Genomic DNA, 24739 nt, shown 5'->3' with positions numbered 1-24739 from the left:
TGCCAATTTCAGTCACAAAGGGTACTACCACATACCAACAATTCATGCTAAAAATACCAAACTGTAGGCCTACCACAATGTAAGTCCATTCTAAAGCCCAAATACTCATCAGTAGCAAGTAATTTCTTCACTTTTTCCTCAAAACAAGCCATAAAGATTCAGAAGTGTTCTAGAAAGCAGCATCTAGTCTGACACACTAAAATACCATGCTATTCAGAAAATTATTAAGCTACATGTCCCTACTAACCCCACAAATAAGACTGCCTGCTACAGCCCTCAGCCCCCCAAAAACCTCACAGTCTGTCCTCTTAATTTTTAAATCTATTGTGAAGTTACTGGAGCTGTCTTGAGAATAATGGTGCTGTATGCTGAAAAACTCCAGAGATACATATTACACTTGGCTGATTACATTTTCCACACAGGTCCTTGATCAAAATATTTAGTAGAAAAACTCTGAAATGATTCTACAGGATGCTGGTAGAAAACCCAAAATGTAACTGACAGCAGTAACCATAATGCCCATCACAACTACACCTGAGACCTTAAGTTACCTACATTCGTTATCTGAGCATTTTGCTATCATGCATTTCCAGCCAGAATGTGTGGAGCTAAGTCAATGCCCTAACGCCTACAAAGTGAATTTTACAAATGAGCAGTTCCATTAAAAAAAAAAAAAAAAAAAAAAAAAAAAAAAGAAGCAAGCGTATCTCATGCTTTTCCCCCCCCCCACAAAAAATTATATCCCTGGAGAGTGTATCAGAAGAGTTCACTCTTATAGTAACTTTAAAAATGCCTACCTTTACTGGTGAAATATGAGAATGGGAAACAAATCCATGGACATTCTCAATTTGTGACAGATTCTTCTCTGATACATGAACCAGCTCTGGACCTGTCACCTCATTGGTAATGTGTGGAGAGCTGTGCTCCTGTGGAGGTGTATCTTCATCCTGATAGCGGTATTTCTGAAGAGAACAGTTACAGAAAGAGATCAGTCAGCCACAGAAACGTTTAAAGATTATCCAGAAAACCTACATCAGACAGAAATAGACATTTTCTGACCCTGCTGCCTTCAAGGCAATAAAATGTAGAAATAAAAGGTTTAATTAGTATTTTCAGTTTAAAGACTGATCCTGTCTAAAAAGGTTCCAGGCTTTTTAGTCTCACCTAGAACTACTATAAAGCTACCTAATTTTCTTTTGCCTATTTGGATACAGTAACATCTCCCCCAAACCCTTTTCCAAAGAACTTTTCCCTTTACTAGTTTTTTCTTACACTTTAACACTACATTGAATCGTAGAATCATAGAATCGTTTAGGTTGGAAAAGATGTTTAAGATCATCCAGTCCAACCATCAAGCTAACACTACCAAGTCCAATCACTAAACCAGTTAAGGGCAGAGTACCAATTTTGTGTTTCCTGGTGGCTGGATTATTTTTAATTAAAGTAAAAACTAGGAATCATTAAGATTGGAAAGGATCTCTAAGACCATCAGTCCAACCATCAACCCAACACCACCATGTCCACTAAACCATGTCCCAAAGTGCCACGTCTACATGTTTTATGAACACTTCCAGGGATGGGGACTCCACCACCTCTCTGGGCAGCCTGTTCCAATGCTTGACTACTCTTTCCATGAAGAAATTTTTCCTAACATCCAATGTAAACCTCCCCTGGCGCAGCTTGAACCTATTTCCTCTCGTCCTGTCGCTAACTACTTGGGAGAAGAGACCAACACCCACCTCGCTACAACCTCCTTTCAGGTAGTTGTAGAGAGCGATAAGGTCTCCCCTCAGCCTCCTCTTCTCCAGGCTAAACAACCCCAGTTCCCTCAGCTGTTCCTCATAAGGCCTGTGCTCCAGACCCTTCACCAGCCTTGTTGCCCTTCTCTGGACACGGTCCAGCACCTCAATGTCTTTCTTGTATTGAGGGGCCCAAAACTGGACACAATATTCCAGGTGCAGCTGCACCAGCGCTGAGTACAGGGGGACAATCACCTCTCTGCTCCTGCTGGCCACTAACAGCAGAAACTCTCAGTACCACCTGGATTTATCACCTTGTCCTGCCTTTAAAAACTATCAGCCTCAAAAGCTTTTTTCTATACTTCCAATTTAGCGCATCTGCCAAAAGTTGCTTTTGTCAGCTAAAGAGTTTCAGCTTTTATACTGGGGTATCAATATAGCAATTCGCTACCACTAACTTAATTACGAAACAATAAAATGTGGTTTTGCTACTAGACAGATCAAGCTTCCTCAACAAGCAAGTCTTCAAACAGAAACACAAGACATTATTCAGTCTCTGTCTTATTAATTTGCATTCAATTTCAAGAACCAGAACCTATTACTTAGCCACCAGGGACGCATTTTAGTCAGACTGTGCTCTATCCACACTTGCAGATCCCTACTAAAAGGTATCAATGAAATCAGAGGCATCTATAATATTCACCTGTTCTCTGGACTGCAGAATTAACTGCTCATCCAGCACCTCCAAACTCCGGAGCTAACATGGGCTCACACTACAAACACACTTAAATACAAGCTTCACCCGCATTTCACCTTATGTAGTCACGGCCGATTCTGAGGGACTTCAGGTAGTCCATGCATTTTATTGCTAGTTAAAACTAAAGCTGAAAGCTGAAGTCATGTAACTTTTCCAGTAGGGTTTACTGTACCCATAAGATGCACCCCAACATTTTATAACCACAGTCACTTTCACACACTACTACTATACTCCAAGTACATACATAGTTGTTACTAGTTTACAGGGAGAACATGTCATGTCATTAAAGGAACAGAAAAACCTTCTAAACATGTAATGGTAATGGTTTCAACTTGGAAAAAGCTATTCCTATTATTAATAAAGCATATTTAGGATAGAAGACACTTCCTTGAGGTTTTTTTTAAACAGAATTCTAAGATTTACATACTCTAATTTAAATCAAAAAGTAATCATCTTGATAAGTCATTTCTACATTGTAATCCAGTAGATCACTGCAAGTAACCCATTTGTCTATAAGCACGTGAACGCTACACCAAGGCAATACCTGATAAACAGTGTATGATAACTAACCCTGTTAACAGTTACATGAAAGTAGGATTTCAGGCTACCACAAAGATCCCTGCCCTTCACAGAAGAGTCCTGCAATATGACAAAGTCTACAGGATAAACTACAAAGAAACTGCGTGAAATGATCCATCAGTTACCAACTCCTGTAACGCTTAACCCATTTGTCCCCTACCCACCCACCGCCGTGCTGCCTGTCTTACAGAAGACTTCATTTTTTGTCTATCCAGCAAATAACAATCTCTAAGCATGTGCAAATAGGAGAGCTAAACTCCTAACAGGAATCTCTTACTGTTCCCTGTCTCCCAAACCCTGGGGAAGGCACCATATCCCCTTCCTTTCTTTAGTTCTGGCTCTCAAATCAGCAGAAAATTGCCAACTTTTTTCTCCTCCTTTGCAGGGTTAGACTTGTACTGGATTACTGACCCCGATTCAGGCAGGGACTCCAGAGACCATGCAAAAGGAGGGAGGAAATCAGGACAGGATCTCTCTCTTTAGGAAATTAGCTACACATCAGTCTACTCTATCTTTGCAGACTCATCATAAAGCAGTATTGCAGAGTTTTGCCAGTAAAGAAGTGGTTGAAGGGGGCAGCTGAAGTCACATAACTGACTTGCACTGAAAGAGGAAGGATTTGTTTGCTCTTGTCTTCCCTGCCACGTTAGTCTGCCAACACTAAGATTCCCTGGGAGACCAGCTAAGTTCCTTTACTTAGAAGGAAAAACTTGCGGCTTTACATTTCCATCACCCATTGCACTTTAACCAGTCACAGCCTGCCCTACAGGCACACCATCCCCACCCGCCTCCAAACCCCAAAACAACAGCAACAAACTCACACCCAACGACACACATACAGGCAGACACTAAAGATGCAGTTCCTTTTAGCCAGTAACTGATGAGATGTCAGAGATCGTTGAAGTGACAACCCTGATCTATTGTTGTACTTAAAATTTAGAAAAATCTTTATCCACCCTACTCAATTCAACCCGTCATTGTTGAGACCATACGAGATCAAGTTCTACTAATGAGAGAAATTATGCTTTTGAAGTATTAGAAATGATAAAGTGTATTTTCCCTAAAAATACCAACGATTAGCAGAGAAGCACAAGGCAGAAGAAAAAATTCTGAAGAACAGAGCAAGAGCATTAAGACTTCTGTTATTACAGCAACCAACCTCAAAACACTTCCATACCTTCTCCTTAGCTGGATGGCAAAGGAGAGATGGCGAATGCTGATAGTTGTGAAAAATTGCAATGGTTACTCAAAAAGCCCTAGTTTTTTCAAATCTTTAGCAGAGAGGTCTCATGAGATGACCAAGCCAACTTAACAGCTCACCACTAGCAGAAGATAAAAGTTCTTTTTCTTTCCTTTCCCTGCAGCAGTGAGATGCCAGATTGCTCAGCTTCAGACTCTTGCCATGCATCTATTTTCTGAGACTGACTTGTTTTTAACTTATCAAAACAAAACCCTGAAAGGAGTCGGCATTTACTCTCTAGAGCAGCCATGTTAAACATCAGAAACAGGGAAGAATTACCATTTAAAGAACAGTGTTGGCCAAAAATGTAAGTGAACATTATCAGACCATAAATAAGATCACATTGGAAATCAGAGAAAATAAATGTTAGAGCTGCAAGAAGCACAGAAAGTGTCTTGCAACATCAGAGAAAGTAGGAATTCTGCTAGCTTAAAGGAGTCTGCTCTGCTGGTGAAGGCAGTATTTGGCTGGACTCATGATCCAAAATGTCCCTGCCAGACCTCAAGCTTCGATTTGACTATGAAATACAGGAAAATGGGGCCTGAAAGTGGATTAAGTTCCTAGTTCATCTCAGACAAGACCTGTGGAAAGCTATAAGTGGATCATTCCAGTTTTATTTTAAAAAATTAATAAAAGTCACAGGTCAATCAAAATTAACTTCCTTTGCAGAACAGTCAATACCTTTAGTCAAAACACAGAATTACCTTGATGTTTTTCCTGAAACCAGACACATTAATTATAAATGGGTATTTGGACATACCTGAGTGTAAAAAGGCTCTAGATTTCACTAAGAAATATATGTTTACATTATACAATGTATCCGTGCTTACAATAACATGGTGCGCATGAAGTTTTAATAGATCAGTATGTCATTATAATTTAAATTAAAAATGAAAAAATATTGTGGTAAAGGATTCTCTCTCATATGAGGCACTGACAAGGGCTATAAGCTTCTCAAAAAAAAATCTTAAATGTGAAGTGCTAATTGGATTTTGATGCAATGTTCAAGACGACTTTACTATTATTTGCAAAATATTTCCCAACTTGAAACTACTAAAAAAACCAAAAATGCATGTTTAAAATACACTAACTGAAATCTTTGAAGTGCAAATAAAAGACAAGGACACAAAGTGCATGAAAACGTAGTAGCCACACCACTTCTTGGTCTGAAAGGTACCACGCTATCCTTGCCCTTTGCAGAAATCACTTCAAGCACTTTGCTCAGAAGTGAAGGAAATTACTGTATCTTATAACAGCTAATTCTCCACAGAAGTGGAAGTGGTTTGTACCACTTTACTATGGAGCATCACCTCTGAAATACTATGCCTCTTGACTGAGGCAGTGCATTTGAGTGATCTGGCACGGTCAAACAGCCACCATTCAAAATTGCCCATTTCCTTCCTTTCCCAGGAGCTGCCATCCTTTGAACAGGAATTCAGGCAACTGTTTTAGTCATGCCAAGTTAATTCTGCTGCTACAGATGAAATGAAATCCCATGCAATCCCATCCCTTCATAGGAGTCTAAAGATACCATTTCACAATACAGCCTAGCTCACACAAAGGGCAGCTGCTGTCCAAAGGACCAAGACCCATTCAATCCCTCTTGGTTGAGCTGTACAACTACGCCTCCCTGCCCCTTGCTGCTAGTACACATCTGACTTCAGATGGTGACCAAGCTAATCCAGCAGAATGCTTGTTCCCTCTTCCAGAAACATTAAGTTTTTTTTAATTCCCTGTAGCGGCTCACAAGAAGATGAGAGACATGCAGCAGGCAGTGCTGGCATGATAGGGAGAAAAGCAGGTAGAGAGTAGGACGAGCCCATGTCCGTGTGGCTAGCAGAAGACCATTTCTCTGCTTACAACCAAGAGAATCCAATCCTGCACCCAAATCCAGGCTCCAAGGAGACCCTAGCTTACAAAAGCCAGCCAAGCAATCCGCAAGACAGATCAAACGAAAGAAAAAAAGGCAGGTGTGGCGAAGCAGCTCTGAACTTGCAACAGACTGCCTCAGCTGCACATCTTGGAAGTTTCCCAGCACTCGGTTAGGTAGTAGCCAAGCAATTTAACTATTTTTAAGAAGCTTTATGGACTGCTGTATAATTTATAATCATAATTTAAACTCCAAAGCAACCAAGTGCTAAACATTTAGCACACACTTCTGACAAAGATACTGCCCCAAAGAATTCAGTTGCGGGGATACAGGTGTATCAAAATTAAAAACATTTCTCTTCTGATGCAACATAGTTAACAAAATTTCTTCAGGCTAGGTTACATCTTCAATAAGTTTTAAACTGTCACCAAACACTATGGACTAAATTATTTACTGGTGTAAACTATTGAAAAATCCATTTACTTTAATAAACCAGTGCTAGCTTACATGAGACAAGAAGATGGTCCAAATTCACCGCAGTGAAATAATTCATTGTGTTAATTGTTCAGGCCCACAGCCTCCCTGCTTCAATTCCCAGGCCTAGCCAGAGTTCGACAAAAATAAGGATAAACAAAGCATCTGCAATAATGTGCAGGACAAACAAGGATTTTGTGAACATTTTATAGCACCATTTTTCAGAATACAGATCACCTGTTCACAGAGAAAGCACAGAAAAGCTTTAGGAAACTCGTACTAAAAAAGGTTCACTTTAGTCTGCCTAAGCTCTTATCTAAATTTAAATAGAAGATATTTCAAACAGATTTATACATAATCTACCCCTAGAGATAATTATATTTTGGTTTTATAGATTTTTGTTTGGTTTTTTTTTTTTTAAACATCCTCTAATGAGAAATCTTACTGAAACAGAAGTGAAAGGAAATTATTTGAAGAACCCTTAAACAATCCCATGCCCTAAACTGGTGACCCATATCCACAACAGCATGCAACACTGTTATTCCAGAGATTAAGCCATACACAATGCCATGTTCATGGACAGAAAATTAATTATGCAAGAACATCCTTAACTACCAGATAATTTAATGGCAAAATGCAAGGCAGCAGTAACTACAGGTCTCTTCAAAATGAGATGTGTATCAAAATCCAGTTCATATTAGACGTACACATCAATCCACTGTCTTATGTGAAAACAAATTTGAAAGCACAGTAATGTATCTTCTCTACACACAAAGAAGAAAATCAGTCCTAGAACAGCTTTAATATAAGAGTGAAAGGGTGCTTAAAAAACAATAAATTGACCTTATAATCACTTCTCTTCACCTCCAGATTTTAACCCTCCCCACCCACACAGCAATACAACTCTCAAGTTACTGCACATTTCAAACAACAAAAAATACAAACAAAACCCAGGAAAACATGCAGCCTGACCTACATGGTCTGTCCCCAGGTATGTTTTAATTTTCACTGTACAAGTACAACCCACATTTTGAAAGAGGTTAAGATTAAGTGAGGACTTCAATAAGTAAATCTAGTCATTTGAATTTGATAAACACATAGAAGCTCACAGGGTCAGACCCTCTCTGACGCAGCGTGAACAGGCAGCATGATAAAACAAAGTGGCTTTAGACCATTTGCACCTGACCACGCAAGTTTAAATACTTATCCTTGTTCAGTCACTGCTCCACTTCAGACATCAAACTAAATCTGAAAGGACCCTTCAAAAGGTCATTCCAGCAGCTGAAGCTGTTGGGAAACACTGCTTGACACTCAACACCTCCACTCCTGCATAAAAGGACTAGCACGCAACATGTCAAAAGCAAATGAGTAGAAAAATCTAAATACCCAAAGTTCTCCTCACATCTCCCCAAAAACTAACCTTCATAACTCTGACTTCCAGATACCGTTCAGCAGAAAGTAAGGTCCAAGAACTCTAACAAAAGCAACAACACACCCAAATTTTGCACAATCTTGCTAAAAAAAAACTAATCCAAAATGAACAGTATACTAAGCATTTTGTACAAGGCTTCCCTGTAGCCTAGTGGAAGCGCTAAACCGGAAACTAGTGCTTAGGAAAATAACAGTGCCTTCCTCATGGAGGAAAAGAAAAGGACAAAAACCAAAATGCACGTTCCACTGTTGCAGAACTGAAGTTACAAATGAAAAGTTTTCAAGTTAAAAACTGGGCAGATTTTGAAAGCCAAGTAAAGTCTCTTTGCTGATGAACAGCAATTCACACTGAAAAGCTGAAAGCCTGTGGCTAACAAAAGAAACTTCAGTGATTTAAGAGAAGAGAACATGTGTTTATGCATTTTCAGAACTTCTTCACTGATCATGGAATAGGACACTCAGTATTTTCAATTTAAGGCTCAACATACAGTAAAATGAATGACTTGAAATACTAGAGGTTTTTTTGATCTTTGGGTTTTTTTTAAACACAAGTTCAGTACTCTGAGTAACTAGCTGCTTCGTTCTCAAATGAACTAAGTTTTCTTTTAATAATTAGAGCTAAGACAAAAACATAAGGCATTTCACTCCACTTGGACAATTTCAGTTTGACATTGTATCTTGAATAAAACAGCATATAGCATGTTTATTTAGGTTGCAGTGTTCCATCAGATGTCAAAATGCACAGCTAGTATTAAATGTAATTATTTACATAATGCTTCCTGGCATGGATATCCAGAAACGATACAATTTGAGAGACATATATACATTTACAAAAACACCAGAAATATTTGTGGTGAAGAAGTTCACCTGTTCCAGAACACCAAGGAAAAGAGATCAAAGAAGGAGCAGTGAGATTGTGAATGTTCTTTTCATATATAGTCAAAAAACAGTAAAGGAAAATGGAAAACACTGTATTTCACAGGATTACTTGTGTGAGATGAATTGCTTCTTTATGTAAAGGACTGAACCGGTTATCCTGTATTACTGTTTCACATTGCCATTTAAAAATTAGCTCTTTTGGTATCCAAAGGCTGTCTTCTCAGTAGACAAGAGTATTTTATTTATAGTGCAATACAACCCTGCAACTTTTCTTCAAAAAATGACAAGTGCCTAGTGCAAAATCTCTCTGCGTTACCAGCAGGTCACAACTAGACAAAGCTAAATCCTTCAGTTCATTTGGGTGTAGATAGAGTACCCACTCTATTTTAACAGCAGTACATGTTTACTTGAAGATCATTAAAGCCTGTGCATAAATAGCCTAAGATATTTTAAAACACAACATTGCTAAATTAGTTGTGCTCAAGAAACTGTTGGTCTGCAAGATATGCTTCTTATTAGCGTACAGCCAAACAACATTAATAAAGATAATAAAGAATTCTGCCGCCTATGTTTTGTACGAGGTGCTTTACCTCCCTCCTCCCGTGCCTGGCCACTCTGCCCGCGAGCCAGGTGCCGGCGGTGGAGCTCCCTCCGCCGGGAGGCTTCCCCCGGGGACCGGGGTGCGCTGAATTACAGCAAGGTAAGAAGTTATTAATGCATTCAGACAGACAAAAAGAGCCGCTGACACGCAAGTACAGTAGAAAATGCTGCCATAGCTCAGATCCAACACAAAATGCCTGAAGTGGATTCTGGATGTTTGCTGGATATTTTTAGTTTGGTCTTAAAGTGAACAAACGGCATCTCTCCTCTGCAGTTCAACTGGCAAAATTAAAATCAAGACAGTATTTTCATTCCATGGCTTTCTTCCCAAGTTCATTATTTAAATATGAGAATATCTTACAAATAAAAAAAGGGGATGTGTAGTTCCACAAAAAGAAGGAAAGAAATCTTAATTTTATAGCAAATAGTTTCCAAATTGCATCAATAAATACATATATATTTTCAGTTGAAAAACACTTTGGACACATGAAAGATAAGTAGATTCAAAACAAGGCAAATCCCTCCCTCCTGGAAATAAACCATTCAACTTTAAGTTTTATAGTAAATCATTCACATTATCAAAAGATACATAAAAAATTTAGACTCCTCCCAACCTAGGTGACATTTATTCAACATCAACATTTTATGATATATATATCTATCTCTAAAAATGCATCACACAGATGCATATATGTATGTATATGTGTGTACACACACACAACTGTTCCAAATTTATGAAATAAAATCTAGTTCAATTATTTTTTGTTAAAAATAACGAACACTGACTTGAAAACACCAAATATGCAACGTAAGTTTTGGAGAGAAAGATTTCTGAATCTCTGTCTCAAAAGTAACTTCACACACATATCCCTTTAATTTTAAAGGGGCACTCCAGTACTTAGTGCTCTTATCATATCCTTCACATTGTGCGTTAATTTTACTAAAAAAAAAAAAAGGCATTTTTGACACAACACTGAATATACTGTTTACTGTTCTGAGGATTACCAAATTATATTATGTTTTATTACTCTGAAACCTAAACAGTTGATGTAGTCCTAAAATGACTAGATGCCCAAGGGCACTGTTAAACCCAAACCTGCCACTACCAATTGCTTCCATCAATATGATGTCAGGAGGCATTTCCAGCCCTGCATCTCAGTGCAAGTCTCCTGTGTATTTAATTCTCTACAGCTGAAGAAAATTAAAGCCAAGTGCAATAAACTGATTACATGATGATTAATGCTGATTAATGGAGAATGACGACATTTTACATGCCGCATTCAGTAAATTCAAAATGTTGTTCAAAGGGATTTTTAAAAACAGTAGGCATGACAATTCATTACTTCTGTCACAATCACCAAGAGCTCCAATAATTGAGTAAGGCATGGAACAAAATACACACTATTTAATCAGAAAATTAAGGTATAGTTACATTAGACATTATGGCAATAATTCATTAAATGCAGCTTACATTTCCAGGAAAGTCCTTTTATAGACCCACCTTACATCCAAACATTAAAGATATTGTGTTGTTGGTACACGCTACTTTACAGTGGCATAGCATCGGAGAAAAACAATCCAAGTTTTTTATGCTAGGAGACATTTTTTCAGACCCTGTGCACTTCAATCGATCCGTGATTGAGATTCCAGAAAAATGCCTCTGTAAGCGCCGCTTGCTGCCTGTCTTTGACATTTAATCTAGGTCCATAGTGTTCAAAAATCAGCCTTTACATAAATAGGTTGAATCCTTCAGGAAAAATTTTGCTTCACGTTAGAAACCAGATCTTCCAAAAAAAAGCAGATTAAAAATCCTGTGTCCATTTTTAAAATTTTCGAGTCAGCTTTATATTGAAGTACGTTAGCATCAGCTTGAAGTGACAACTGCCTCACAGCCCAAAGTACCACTGGGATCCTCTCAGCCGGAGCCCAGGGTTAGATCCACCACGGCAGCTCCACCTGCTGCAGTGCAAGGTCTGCTATCTCCTCCATGAAAAGAGAATAACTCCAGCAGAGCCACTATGCTCAGTGTATGCTGGTTGCTTAGGGGAGGGGCAAGATGTTGCAGCAAGGGACTCATTACACGGCCCGATAGAGATAAACCCAACGCTTCCTGCAAGGTGCTTTCGCACTGCACCAATGAGCATGTGAAAACCAGTTTTTAAATCAGCTGTGCATAATTCTAAAACGAGGGAAGTTGTAAGCTTAACAGCAGGGAATTTGCTGATCTGCAGTTTACACTAGCTTTTTCAAGGAAGTGTCAGCAGACCACAAAATGAATGGCTATGGGATATTTAATCCTCACTTTCAAACATTAAAAATTCAAGGTTATTTGCCACATGTTAAAAAAATGTTCTTTAACTGCTGAGTAAAACTCCTAATGGTCTGCCAAAAGCACTAAAGAAATAGATACAGAAATATATTAATATTCTCCAACTTCAACACACAATGAAATCAGAAGCTGCTATTTTTTCCCCAGTTATCTCTAGGAAATCATGACCAATCTGGACTACACATCAATTTGGTTATGAGGAGCTCTCAGTAAAGCATTTCAAGCAACTGTACATGTGACCACTTAAACAAAACAGTTTGAAGAAAAAAGCTTTTTTCCTTAGAACTGAAGTAAATACGGTCACAGTCTCCGTAAGATTTATTGTTCTCTGTTGTGTGCTAACAAGTCAAAGACACAAAATTATTTTTAAAATGGTTTGGGGTTTTTTTTGTTTGGTTGGGGGTTTTTTGTTTGTTTTTTTTTTTAAATCAAGCCCTATAAAGAGTCAGACTTTATTCCCTTTTTTAAAAGGACAGGGGTCCCTGCAGGATTTTAATGTATTTATATATTTTAACAAATTGCATTACAGAATTTGATCAAAAACACATCCTCTGCGATTTCTCTGCTCTTGTACCATAAGCTAACAAACCTCTGCAAAAAGCTTCAATGAATTAACATTAGCCATCACTTCTATTTTTAATTGTACTGAACAGTATTGTAAAAAAGCATTTAAGACTTCCAGGGAAGTCTCATCAGATCCCCCCTCTTTAGGACATGACTGTTCACCTAACTTTACACCTGTAGCAGCCATCTGTCATCTCCCTTTTACTTATTTGGTTTACCTGATAAGCACCCCTTGAGGTAGAAAGTTTAATGTAGTGTAAAACTGGCGTCTGCACTTCCAGTTCAGAAACAAGTAACTTCATGAATTACACTGAGACAGTCATCTTTATATAAATGTGTAGATTGATGAAACCAAAACTAAGGCAAGATGTCTGGAGAAAAATGTCTAACAACCCACAGTAAACCTCAAAATAAACTTCATTTGCATGAGGACCTCTTTCTTGAAAGAATATCCAAGGACTACTGATGACAGCATTTCCAGACTAATAAGCATCATTTTCTTTCCACCATGTGCCACGACCTACAATTTTTCACCAAATAGCCTTAGACATCATTTCCCACAGTAGGTCATCTTTTGCATACAAGTACAGCAATAGGGGCAGGACCAAAGAAAAATCTCTAACACTCTGCTTATTCATCATGAAAAAAGAAACAAAGACTATAACAAACAACAACAACAACAGAAGAATACACGTTCTTTGCTTAGCTAAGCTAGGTTAAGTTTTTCTTGCAAGAACATTCAAATCCAAGGGTAGCCCGAAGTATAACAGAACGATGGAAGAACCTAAAAACCCCTTTATCTTCCTTCAGCTGGCTGGGGGTCATAGTACACAGTCTCTTGTCTGAAGAAATAGGGTAGAGCACAACTGAACACATACTCAAACACCACACACGAAAACCAAAAAAAATGCACAAGGAGAAGGAAAACAGTCACAGAGTACTGTCTCTTGCCAAACACAAGAATGTTCCTATCCCACAAAACCTTTTCTATGCACCACAGATCAACAATCCATCTTATTTCCATACCTCTAATCACATTGTAATAATATAATTTCTCACTAACATAATACACAGTCAAATGCCTGGCAATTTCTTGACAACAAATAAAGTCAACAAGCCAAAAGCAGTTCTTGAATGTTGCAGAAATAGCTTTTTGCAATGCAGAAAATATAAACTCTAATGTGCCATGGGCATAGAAGAATCAATAGGAGGAAGATAACAGTCTACACATCTACAAAGGATTCCATCAGTAAGATAAAATAAAGAAGAGAAAGCTTAAGTAACTTCAGGCAATTACATCTACATTGTCGATGAAGACTACGTAAAACATCTGAATCTTTCAGCCATATATTTGCAGCTGTAAACAAATAAATTGGTTACAATGCAAAATTGTCTTTATCTTTATAAAGATGGAACTTTTTACACATCTTGCTGCCCACAAGCTTAAAAATACAATATTTAAGCTTGTAAAATTAAAATACGTTCTTACATATTTTGCTGACTAAATCCAGAGATTTAACTGTAATGAAGGTTTCACTTGTTCAAAACAATTATTTGTGCTCAAAGGCTTTTTAAATGCAGTTGTGAACATAAAGCTTTCTGAAATATGAACATATAGTATGTTATTATATAGAGAAATATATGGAACAGAATATTTGGAAATCTACTTTTGAGCTCTAAAGAGACATATCCCCACTTATTTAACTATTGCTCTGATTCAAATTGAAGGTTGGATTAACAATTCAAAACACAAAAACCAATTTATTAACACAACGTCTAAGCTACTGATAAGAAGAATATAGCCTTAACTGTCTATCAATATTTCCTCCCAATTTATCAGTCTGTATTTGGTGTTATCACATAAAGCTTGAGTTCCTACAGTCAATGCCCACCGCCTCCATGCTGATTATACAAAGTAACAATTTTTAAACTGGGAGATTGCAAGACACACACAGTGCCAGGACTTCATCCCATGCTGCCATATAGTTAGTCAAGAACACGTCAGCATTCACTAAATACAGAAAAACAAAACCCTAAATTTTCTTCTTGCACAGGATGCTTCCACCTGACATTATACAAACGTTAAAATGACTGTTTTAAATAGAACAAGCTAAAGAAACCAATTTAAAACTTTTAAAAATTCATGTTTACTCAAAAATGTTACCAGTAAAAGTGACTGGTTTCATCCTTATGAAAACACTACATAAAATGAATTGCCTTTATTTCAAGTCTTGTTTGAATGTTTACTTGGCAATAACCCATCTTTTACACATGGCTCTCGTGCACAATAAACATATCAACATCATTAAGATCTTTAATTAGTGAGCAAGACTAGTTTTGTTATCATAAAATAAGAAAGCTGCTATTTCCAAGTCTCCCCCCAAAGCAGTACGAATATTGGATAGAGAGAACAAAGTTATGCAGCATCAAAAAAAACACACTACAACACTTTTAGTAACTTCATGCTTCTGTTCAGCACTTGCCAACTATTCTTCATTGAACACACATAGTATCCATTTCTTCAATCTATGTGTTCCACCCATATCCTCAGTACAACACAGGTTAGGAAGCAGCAATCTCACGAGCAGTAAGACCTGGAGCTTTTAATGAAATGAGTAAGTGAAGGTCTAACTTGACAAACGTACCAACTGTTCAGACTGCCAAACCAAAGGGGAAAAGGCTATACTAACTTTCATATTTCTTCAGACAGAACATGTCCCTTAAGTATGACTGCAGGTACCTGTCAAGCTGGTGGGACTGTAGCTGAGGTCCCTTTTCCCCAGAAGCCTGAACTGGTGTACTTCCACAATCCAAAGGGGGGGAAGAAAAAAAAAAAAAAAAAAAAAAAGATGCTTTTCAGCATCAGAATTATTTAAATCTAATAAACTCATTTTAACCTCTGCTCTGCATAATCTTATTCTGTATGGTCTTGAAGGAATACACAGAATTCCAAAATTAGTTTCTGTAAAGAAGCTTGGGTACTGGTTTAAGATTACCTCATACTGACAGAGAGCCCTAACGTAATGACTGTAATGATTCCTTACTCAAGGAATAGTAATTTTATAAGCATTTTCTATAAGGTAAAAGAAATTTGAACACTAGTTTCATAACAACCAATCTCTGGTGCAAACTGTGTCCATCAGCATCCATAAAGCTCTCTTTGGCTTTGCAGTTTGGCTTGCTCCCTGAAGTATCAGATGACCATCCAAGCCAATTTTGAGAAAGCAGCCAAAAAATGTACTGCTTGTTCCTGCATGCTCCTAAATTGCCAGCAAAATAATTTGCACAGTACTTTCAGGCAAACAGGTTTATTTACTGAAAACACTACGAGCTGAAAATTCCCCTTCTAAAGGATATCTTTAACAGGTACCCATACCTTAGAAGCACCTTTTTGTGAGGCTGGCAGGTAAACATGTTTGCAGGAGTTAAACTGGCAGCCACTGTTACACCTCCAGTTCAGAACGCTGATGTGCACCTGCCCTTCTTAAGAAGCTTAATACTCTCATATACAAAATTTGCAGTGCCCTCTCAATCTTACCCTTAAGTGCTGAAAACACTCTCAAAACCAAACTCTCAAAAATTGAGAGAATCCTTTCTATTCTTTTGACACCAACAACAGAAAAGTATTTTCTGGGACAATTAGCGTATTGTAAACACAGCTGTCTGTATCTTAAGTTTCCAAAATCTTGAAGAATATCACAGCCCCATTAACTTCAGAAGGAAGGTGAAATGTTACTTCGGGAAGAGGAATTTGACTAATAGTTGCATTTTTTAAAACTTGCCCCACAATGGCACTTAAGCCCAGAACAGGTCCTATGAATAGAAACTTTTCAGTGGGTGTTTGTGATTTTTCTCCCAGTTTATTCCAAGCCTTAAATTGTTAAGTATAAGACAGATCTGGGACATCTCTCCAATGAGGTCCTTCATAAGCCTCGATAAGTCAAGCCAAAAAACAGACAAGAATACTTTCCTTCCCAACTACTTAGTTGGGACCTGACCATCATTATAGGCATTTACATAAACCTGCTTTTGGAGTTCTCCTCAGTCCAAAACAGAGAAGAAAAATGTAACGCCATGTGAGAGAAAGAACCCAGAGGTGTCTGTGTTATGATGTCCTCTATGTGGAAAAATAATCAGGCTTCAAAATATGAGCTGCAAAATAATGACAGACTGAAGAGTGTTCAGAAGCAAAACCTCACAAACAAACAGACCTTCCTGACAATTACCACTGGGATAGAGGTCCTACATATTCAAAGTGTGATTTCAAAGATATTTAATCATATCAACATCTGTCAGCCCCTGCCTCTTAGTAATTCTAACACTATAGGTTAATTTCAGCTAAATTGACTGGGGGGATAGAGGTCTCTGAGGTTATCAATCATTTGCAAGTTTCTTAGAAGTAGGTAGCAGGCAAGGGAATAAATATCAAAAAATCCCCACCAAAGGAAGTGGGAGTGGGGAGGGGTAAGGCTGCCTAATCAACAGCAGGCAGCATTTAATAACCAGAAAGATACTAAGAATATCAAAGGGGGGAAAATTATAGTAAAATGCTACATAGTAGCTTGTATTAAAATGGTAGCACACCTTGACAGGAAGTTACAGGAAGTCATGCTTTGTAAGGCAGGTATGAGGCTATTTCACGTTTTGGAATTAAAAAAGCCCAGAGTGGAATCTCTTCCCCTTCTTCTGATGTTCTGAAAGTATTTTAGCACTACTGGAGCATGCCTTTACATCTTTAGTTCTCACACAAGAAGTTCCTGAGAATTGGCTAGTATACGAAATCCAAAATCCAATGTTACTTTTTTCCCAGCTGGAAACCACCAAAATCAGGATAACATCTTCAAAACAGACTAGGAAAGGACTGAAAATAAATGGTTCCTTTTGCAAGACTTCAAGTTTGATCCAATAAAGAGGATGTAAATGCAGCAGATTGAAGCCTACCTGACCTCTGTTAAATTGACTGCAGAAAGTTAATTTCATTGTATTGGTAACATCTCTGTGAGGAAAAAAAGAAAAAAGGTGACTGTATTCTGAATAGACTGTACTGTGATTAGAATACAACTCAACTAGGAAATGCCTAAAATCAAAACCCAGTACATTACTTCAAATATATTTAACATGTCTAAAAACAGTCTGTGGTAGGCTGACCCTGAATGGCAGGTAAGCACCCACCCAGTTGCTCACTCACTCCACCCAGAGGGATGAGGGAGAGAATCAGAAAGGCAAAAGCAAGGGGAGAAACCTCACAGGTTGAGATAAATCAATGAAGGGAAAAAAAAAAAAAAAACAAAACAACCACACATACAAGTGATGCAAGCCAAATCACTAACCACCTCCCACCAGCAGACCAATGGCCAACCTGAGCAACAGCTACTTTAGACTTTACCCCAGTTTTATTGCTGAGCATGATGTTAAAAAATATAGAGTATCTTTTCAGTCAGATTGGGTCAGATGCTCCAGTTGTGTATGCTCACAACCTCTTGCCCACGCCCAGCCTACTTGCTAGGGCAGTAGAGTGAGAAACAGAGGAGGCCTTGATACTGTGTGAGCACTATTCATCAATAGTTAAAACACTGGTGTGTTAATCAACAGTTTGTCCCAATCTAACACACAGCACCATATGAGCTGCTGTGAAGAAAATTAACTCCATCCCAGCCAAACCTAGTACATCAGTCTGACCTGAAAAGTCCTTTAAAATTAAGAACTGTGAGATCTTTGCATTCAAAAAACACTGCTGAAATCGCTCTTAGAATAGAAGTATGTGATTATTCTAAAGCTGCCTTTGATGTGTTGCTCCCATCTGCCCACAGAGGAGAAAAAAGTGTACGTATTTAGCCCTGGATAGTTCCATCCAACCCTCAAAAAGATTTCTAGTGAACAACAGACACTGAATCCCAAAGATAAAACTGATAAACTATAAAAGCCCAATAAGTTACAGACCTTCTGAAAGACCCAAAAGCTTTATGCCCTTTTCTCATCCCTTCCCCACACCCTCAATGAAGCTTCCACCCAGTTTGTATTTGAAGCGGATAGACTCTAAACTCTAGTGATAAAGATTATTAGCCAAGTGAGGTTATACTTTCAAGGCCAGTGGGAAAGATTGACTCAAGCAAGGTGTGAGTAGCTGGACTGCACTCCCCAGTGTAAAGACCAGGCTGGAGCAAGAATCTAATGGATCACTCTGGATTGTTCCCTATAGGACCCAGGCTGACTAGGCTAAGTACATCCTCCAAAACATCATTTTTCTTAAGCTTCTACTGGGCTGAGACAGAAGGCTAGTTTGATTCAGACTGTCATGCAGGAACTGTTGGCGGGGGGGCAATGGGAGGAAAAGGAGACGCCGCCTTTGAGGTTTATTCCAGAATAGATAACGTATGGAGATCCTACAGCTATTGAAGGATTGCTCAGAATCCAAGTCATCCCATCCCATCTTTTTGAAAGAGATCCTTTTGGAGCAGCAGTTTTCAATAGTGGAATACCTTTTAAATGGTCCATGCAACGTACCCAAGAAAAGTAGCGCTGCTACTCTCAAAGTATTAATCAAGCATCTGTGCCTACACTGGAAAAATAAGGGCACACAGGTAAAAAACAAGTGAACATGAGGGAGAGGACACAGAATCATAGATTCGTTTAGGTTGGAAAAGACCTTTAAGATCATCCAGTCCAACCATTAACCTAACATTACCAAGTCCACACTACACCAATCAAGGGTAGACTAGACTAAACCATGTCCCAGAGTGCCACGTCTACCTATTTTTTGAACACTTCCAGGGATGGGGACTCCACCACCTCTCTGGGCAGCCTGCTCCAATGCTTGACTACTCTTTCCATGAAGAAATTTTTCCTAATATCCAATCTAAACCTCCCCTGGCGCAGCTTAGAGCCCATTCCCTCTTCTCCTGTCACTAACTACTTGGGAGAAGAGACCAACACCCACCTCACTACAACCTCCTTTCAGGTAGTTGTAGAGAGCGATAAGGTCTCCCCTCAGCCTCCTCTTCTCCAGGCTAAACAACCCCAGTTCCCTCAGCCACTCCTCATAAGGCCTGTGCTCCAGACCCTTCACCAGCTTGGTTGCCCTTCTCTGAACACGCTCCAGCACCTCAATGTCTTTCTTGTATTGAGGGGCCCAAAACTGGACACAGTATTCCAGGTGCAGCCTCACCAGCGCTGAGTACAAGGGGACAATCACTTCCCTGCTCCTGATGGCCACACTATTCCTGATACAAGCCAGGATGCTGTTGGCCACCTTGGCCACCTGGGCACACTGCTGGATCATCTTCAGCCAGCTATTGACCAGCACTCCCAGGTCCTTTTCAGCCAAGCAGCTTTCCAGCCACTCTTCCCCAAGCTTGTAACATTGCATGGGGTTGTTGTGACCGAAGTGCAGGACCCGGCACTTGGCCTTGTTAAATCTCATACAGCTGGCCTCGGCGCATTGGTCCAGCCTGTCCAGATCCCTCTGCAGGGCCTTCCTACCCTCCAGCAGATCGACACTCCCACCCAACTTGGTGTCATCTGCAAACTTACTGAGGGTGCACTCAATCCCCTCATCCAGATCGTTGATAAAGATATTAAACAAGGCTGGCCCCAAAACAAAGCCCTGGGGAACACCGCTCATGACCAGTCGCCAACTGGACTTAACTCCATTCACCACTACTCTCTGGGCTCAGCCACCCAGACCATTTTTTACCCAGCGAAGAGTACACCTGTCCAAGCCATGAGCCACCAGCTCCTTTAGGAGTGCTGTAGGAGACGGTGTCAAAGGCTTTACTGAAGCCCAGGGAGATGACATCCACAGCCTTTCCTTCATCCCCCAGGCAGGTCACCAGGTCATAGAAGGAGATCACGCTGGTCAAGCAGGACCTGCCTTTCATGAACCCATGCTGGCTGGGCCTGATCCCCTGGTTGACCTGCACATGCCTGTTGAGCACACTGAATATGAACCGCTCTGTAATCCACCCTGGCACCAAGGTCAGTCTGACAGGCCTGTAGTTCCCCGGATCCTCCTTCCGGCCCTTCTTGTAGATGGGCGTCACATTGGCAAGCCTCTAGTTATCAAGGACCTGCCCTGTTAACCAGGACTGCTGATAGATGATGGAAAGTGGCTTGGCAAGCTCCTCCGCCAGCTCCCTCAATACTCTCGGGTGGATCCCATCCAGCCCCATAGAGTTGTGAGCATCCAGGTGTGTTGTGGTTTAGCCCCAGCCAGCAACTAAGCACCACGCAGCAGCTCGCTCACTCCCCCTACCCCGGTGGGATGGGGGAGAGAATCGGAGGAGAAAAACTCCTGAGTTGAGATAAGAACAGTTTAATAATTGAAATAAAGTAAAATAATAATATTAACAATATAATAATGATAATAATAATAACAATATACAAAGTAAGTGATACACAATGCTCACCACCCACCGACCGATACCCAGACAGTTCCCGAGCAGCAATCGCTCCCCCTGGCCAACCCCCCCCAGTTTCTATACTGAGCATGACGTCATATGGTATGGAATAGCCCTTTGGTCAGTTTGGATCAACTATTCTGGCTGTGCCCCCTCCCAGTTTCTTGTGCACCTGGCAGAGGATGGGAAGCTGAAAAGTCCTTGACTAGCAGAAGCAGTACTTAGCAACAACTAAAACCATCAGCGTGTTATCAACATTCTTCTCCTACTAAATCCAAAACACAGCACTATGCCTGCTACTAGGAAGAAAATTAACTCTATCCCAGCCGAAACCAGGACAAGGTGGCATAGCAGGTTGTTAACTGCTTCCTCCTGGATTATGAGGGCTCCATTCTGCTCCCCGTCCCTGTCTTGCAGCTCATATACTAATATATTCATATACATATCTTGCAGACAAATACTAATAATACATGCCTTTTATGTGTTGAAACCTCATACTACTCCAGATTCATTTCAAAAGCCATTCATGCTTCTGTAACACAACATCAAGAAAAGACTGCAAATTGACATGTTTCTGCTCTACTGCTTTGATGTAGGACCAATGGAGTAGAGGCTAAAAGCCTCTAATAGCCTATGGAGATGAAGTGCTTGCACGATACTAATAACTTTATTTTTTCCCTCCACTGGAGACAGTGAGAAAGTTGTTCCCAGAGACAAACACAAATCAGTCCTCCAGTCCCGCTGCTTTAAAAACACTGAAAACAGATCACATCTCAATTACAGTTTACTGAGAGCAGGACAGAATCTAGGCAGCAACACTGTTCTGTTGATGCTCAAGTATCTGCCACACATTTCTGAGTACACAGAGGACTGTTGCTAAGTTCTGTGAGAAACAAGTGTTTTCAAAAAGACTTTTTCATACAACAAAGTTGGTACAATGCTTAAAGGGGAAACTCCCATAGTATATTTCTTCTGTCATTCTAATAGATTTGAACATTTCAAAACCAGAGATGACTCCTTCCTCTAAAAGAGAAAAGATCCTTAATGCTACTATTGACTCCAACAGATAAAAGAATTTGCTAGCCTACAGTTTCAATTAATTGCAACTCCATCACTTTGTCTGTCTTAAAATGCAAATCCTCTTACAGGAAGGGACTAAGATTGCCATCTCAATCCAGATGGGAAGGATACTAGCGATTTACACTTTGTTATTAACTGAGAACAGATAAGGAAGACTGTTATTGCCTGCAGGCCAATGACCCTCCTGTCATTTTCTCGGAAACTAAAAGGTAGAGGGGAGAGTTGCAAGAAGGCACAGAACAGACAGACAGGCAGAAACCAAGGCTTTGAAAGGCTTCTGACAGAGCCTCTTGAAGCTTTCTCATCTAGTAGTTAAGGATTCACAGGCAGGACAAACAGACCATTACACAGGTTGAAAATTTGCTGGATCACCAGGCTCAAAAAGTGACTGATAGCATGATCCCTGGCTAGCAGATGTAACAAGCAGAGCACCCTGAGGACAGATACTGGGGCCCATATTGCTCAACATTTTCACTAGTTGCTGGCATGATGACACACAGCACACCCCAAGCAAACTGACAGGTGACACTCCGCTAGTTAAAGTGGCTAATACAAGAAAACACCTAGAAAATAGTACCCTAACTAAAAATATAGTGGAGTTTTTAAACCACCAAGTGGACTGTGCTGGTTTTGGCTGGGATAGAGTTAATTTTCTTTATAGTAGCTAGTAAGGGGCTACATTTTGCATTTGTGCTGGAAACAGTGTTGATAACACAGAGATGTTTTTGTTACTGCTGAACAGTGCTTACACAGAGTCAAGGCCTTTTTTGCTTTTCAAACCACCCCACCAGTGAGTAGGCTGGGGGTGCACAAGAAGCTGGGAGGGGACGCAGGAGGGACAGCTGACCCCAACTGACCAAAGGGATATTCCATACCGTATGACGTCATGCTCGGCATTCAAAGCTGGAGGAGGAAGAAGGAAGGGGGGACGTTCGGAATGATGATGTTTGTCTTCCCAAGTAACATGTGACAGAGCCCTGCTTTCCTGGAGATGGCTGAACACCTGCCTGCCCATAGAAAGTAGTGAATTAATTCCTTGTTTTGCTTTGCTTGCATGCACAGCTTTTGCTTTACCTATTAAACTGTCTTTATCTCAGCCCACAAGTTTTCTCACTTTTACTCTTCCAGTACTCCCCCCAGGTGGGATGGGGGAGAGAGAGTGAGCAGCTGTGCAGTGCTTAGTTGCCAGCTGGGGTTAAACCACAACAGGGAGGAAAGCTATTGGCTTAGAATAGAGTTCCAATTTTCAAAAAAGAAGCCAAAAAGTATTACTTCTCTGTATAATTTTGAGGTGTTCACAAATCTTGTCTATTGAAAACACTTCTCATCTGAGAAAAGTAGCAACAAAAATCCAAAAAAGTAGAGGGAATAGCAGCAAGGATAAAGATACTCAGTGGCTTCCATTTGAGAAGACTAAACTGACAAAGCTCTTCACCTTATAAAGCAAGCAGCTGAGCATGAGAACATGATATGAGATCTTTAAAGAGATGAACAGCATAAAAAAGGCATATAAAAAGCAATTACTAACTATTTAAGACAACACAGACATTAGCAGACTATTACATTATCCAGCAGATGTTTTAAAGCAAACAAAAGAAACTACTGTAGAACTCATTGCCAAGGACATCAAATGTTCAAAAAGGAACTACAAAATAGTAAATCAAAAGTAGACCAAGGTCTAATAAAAATGTACAAGTATAATCACTATCTCAGGAAATCTTTAAGATGCTGCCTGCTGGAGTGGGACAGAAACTGAAGTGGGCACTTGTCCTTTACTTACAATGTTTTTCTTAAACTGAATTACCAGTCACACTCAGAAACAGAGTCCTAGGCTACATGAAGTTTTTGGTCTCATCCTACACGTTTTTTCCATACATTATACTCTCAGTTGCTATGAACCACCTGTTTAGAAGAAATGAAGAATTTTGCATTATTCTTACCTTGTCAGAAGAATGTTGGTCATTAACCAGAGAATCATGTCTCATACTAACCTAACAGAGAAGGTATTTTTGATAAGAGTACAAGCACTTTAAACTACTTAGGAAGCAGAAGAGCACTTATCTTGTTCTCTCCCCACAGCATCACAATTTGATCCATCAATAAAGCAGTCAGGTCACAATGAAATAAACTTCACTTCCTTTCACCGCAGTTCTTATACCACATCCACCCCTGAAAAGAGGCTCTGTGAGGCAGTCAAGGAATTCAAAGATACTATCCTTATTTCAGGTAAGAGTGGTTAAAAAAAAAACAAACCAAAAAAAAACTGTCAAGAGCAACTTTGAACCTGGAATTCAAAGATACTATCCTTATTTCAGGTAAGAGTGGTTAAAAAAAAAAAAAAATCTGTCAAGAGCAACTTCGAACCTGGAAAATTCATGTCCAGTAGAGTCCTATAATTTTCAAACTATATTTCAAACTCTAGTCCAAGTGGTCTTATTAATGCTTGGCACTTGAGCAAAAGCATGAAAGCCAAGATGCGAGAAGGACTTCTGTCAACTAAACCAGTGCTAAGACAATAACAACTCTTAGAAAAAAAAAAAAGTAGTTTGTTCAAAACATATTTTAAACCTGTACAAGCTATCTGTTGTGAAATCAGCCAAGACCTCATTTCTGCAAATTGTTATACATCATCCAAAACCAATACAAAGTACAACTGAACTAAACCAACAGGAAGGAGTAAAGAAGAGGAAAAGTGTTCCTGCACATGAGAGAGAGAGAGGATGTATCAGTGGTTTCTGGCGAACAGTCCAGCTTGAAGAAAAACAGAAAGGGTTAACCAAGGCATAATTATTGCTACACAC

The 24739-nt window shown here is 39.6% G+C and overlaps 1 protein-coding gene across 15 annotated transcripts in view; it reads right to left on the bottom strand.

The window, feature by feature from the left end:
* The window catches only part of DLG1 (discs large MAGUK scaffold protein 1), a 176122-nt gene that overhangs the window by 114445 nt on the left and 36938 nt on the right, over window positions 1-24739 (bottom strand). For 14 of the 15 annotated variants that reach the window (XM_075716850.1, XM_075716852.1, XM_075716851.1 and 11 more), the window contains exon 4: window positions 798-962. In XM_075716850.1, coding sequence (XP_075572965.1) covers window positions 798-962 — 165 coding nt within the window. Of the gene's footprint in view, window positions 1-797; window positions 963-11070; window positions 11263-24739 lie in introns of those variants that run through there. The other variant, XM_075716857.1, reaches the window with a different exon arrangement.

Source organism: Pelecanus crispus, chromosome 9, assembly GCF_030463565.1.
Source record: "Pelecanus crispus isolate bPelCri1 chromosome 9, bPelCri1.pri, whole genome shotgun sequence".
Taxonomy (NCBI): domain Eukaryota; kingdom Metazoa; phylum Chordata; class Aves; order Pelecaniformes; family Pelecanidae; genus Pelecanus; species Pelecanus crispus.
This window is presented reverse-complemented; position numbering and strand designations above follow the sequence as displayed.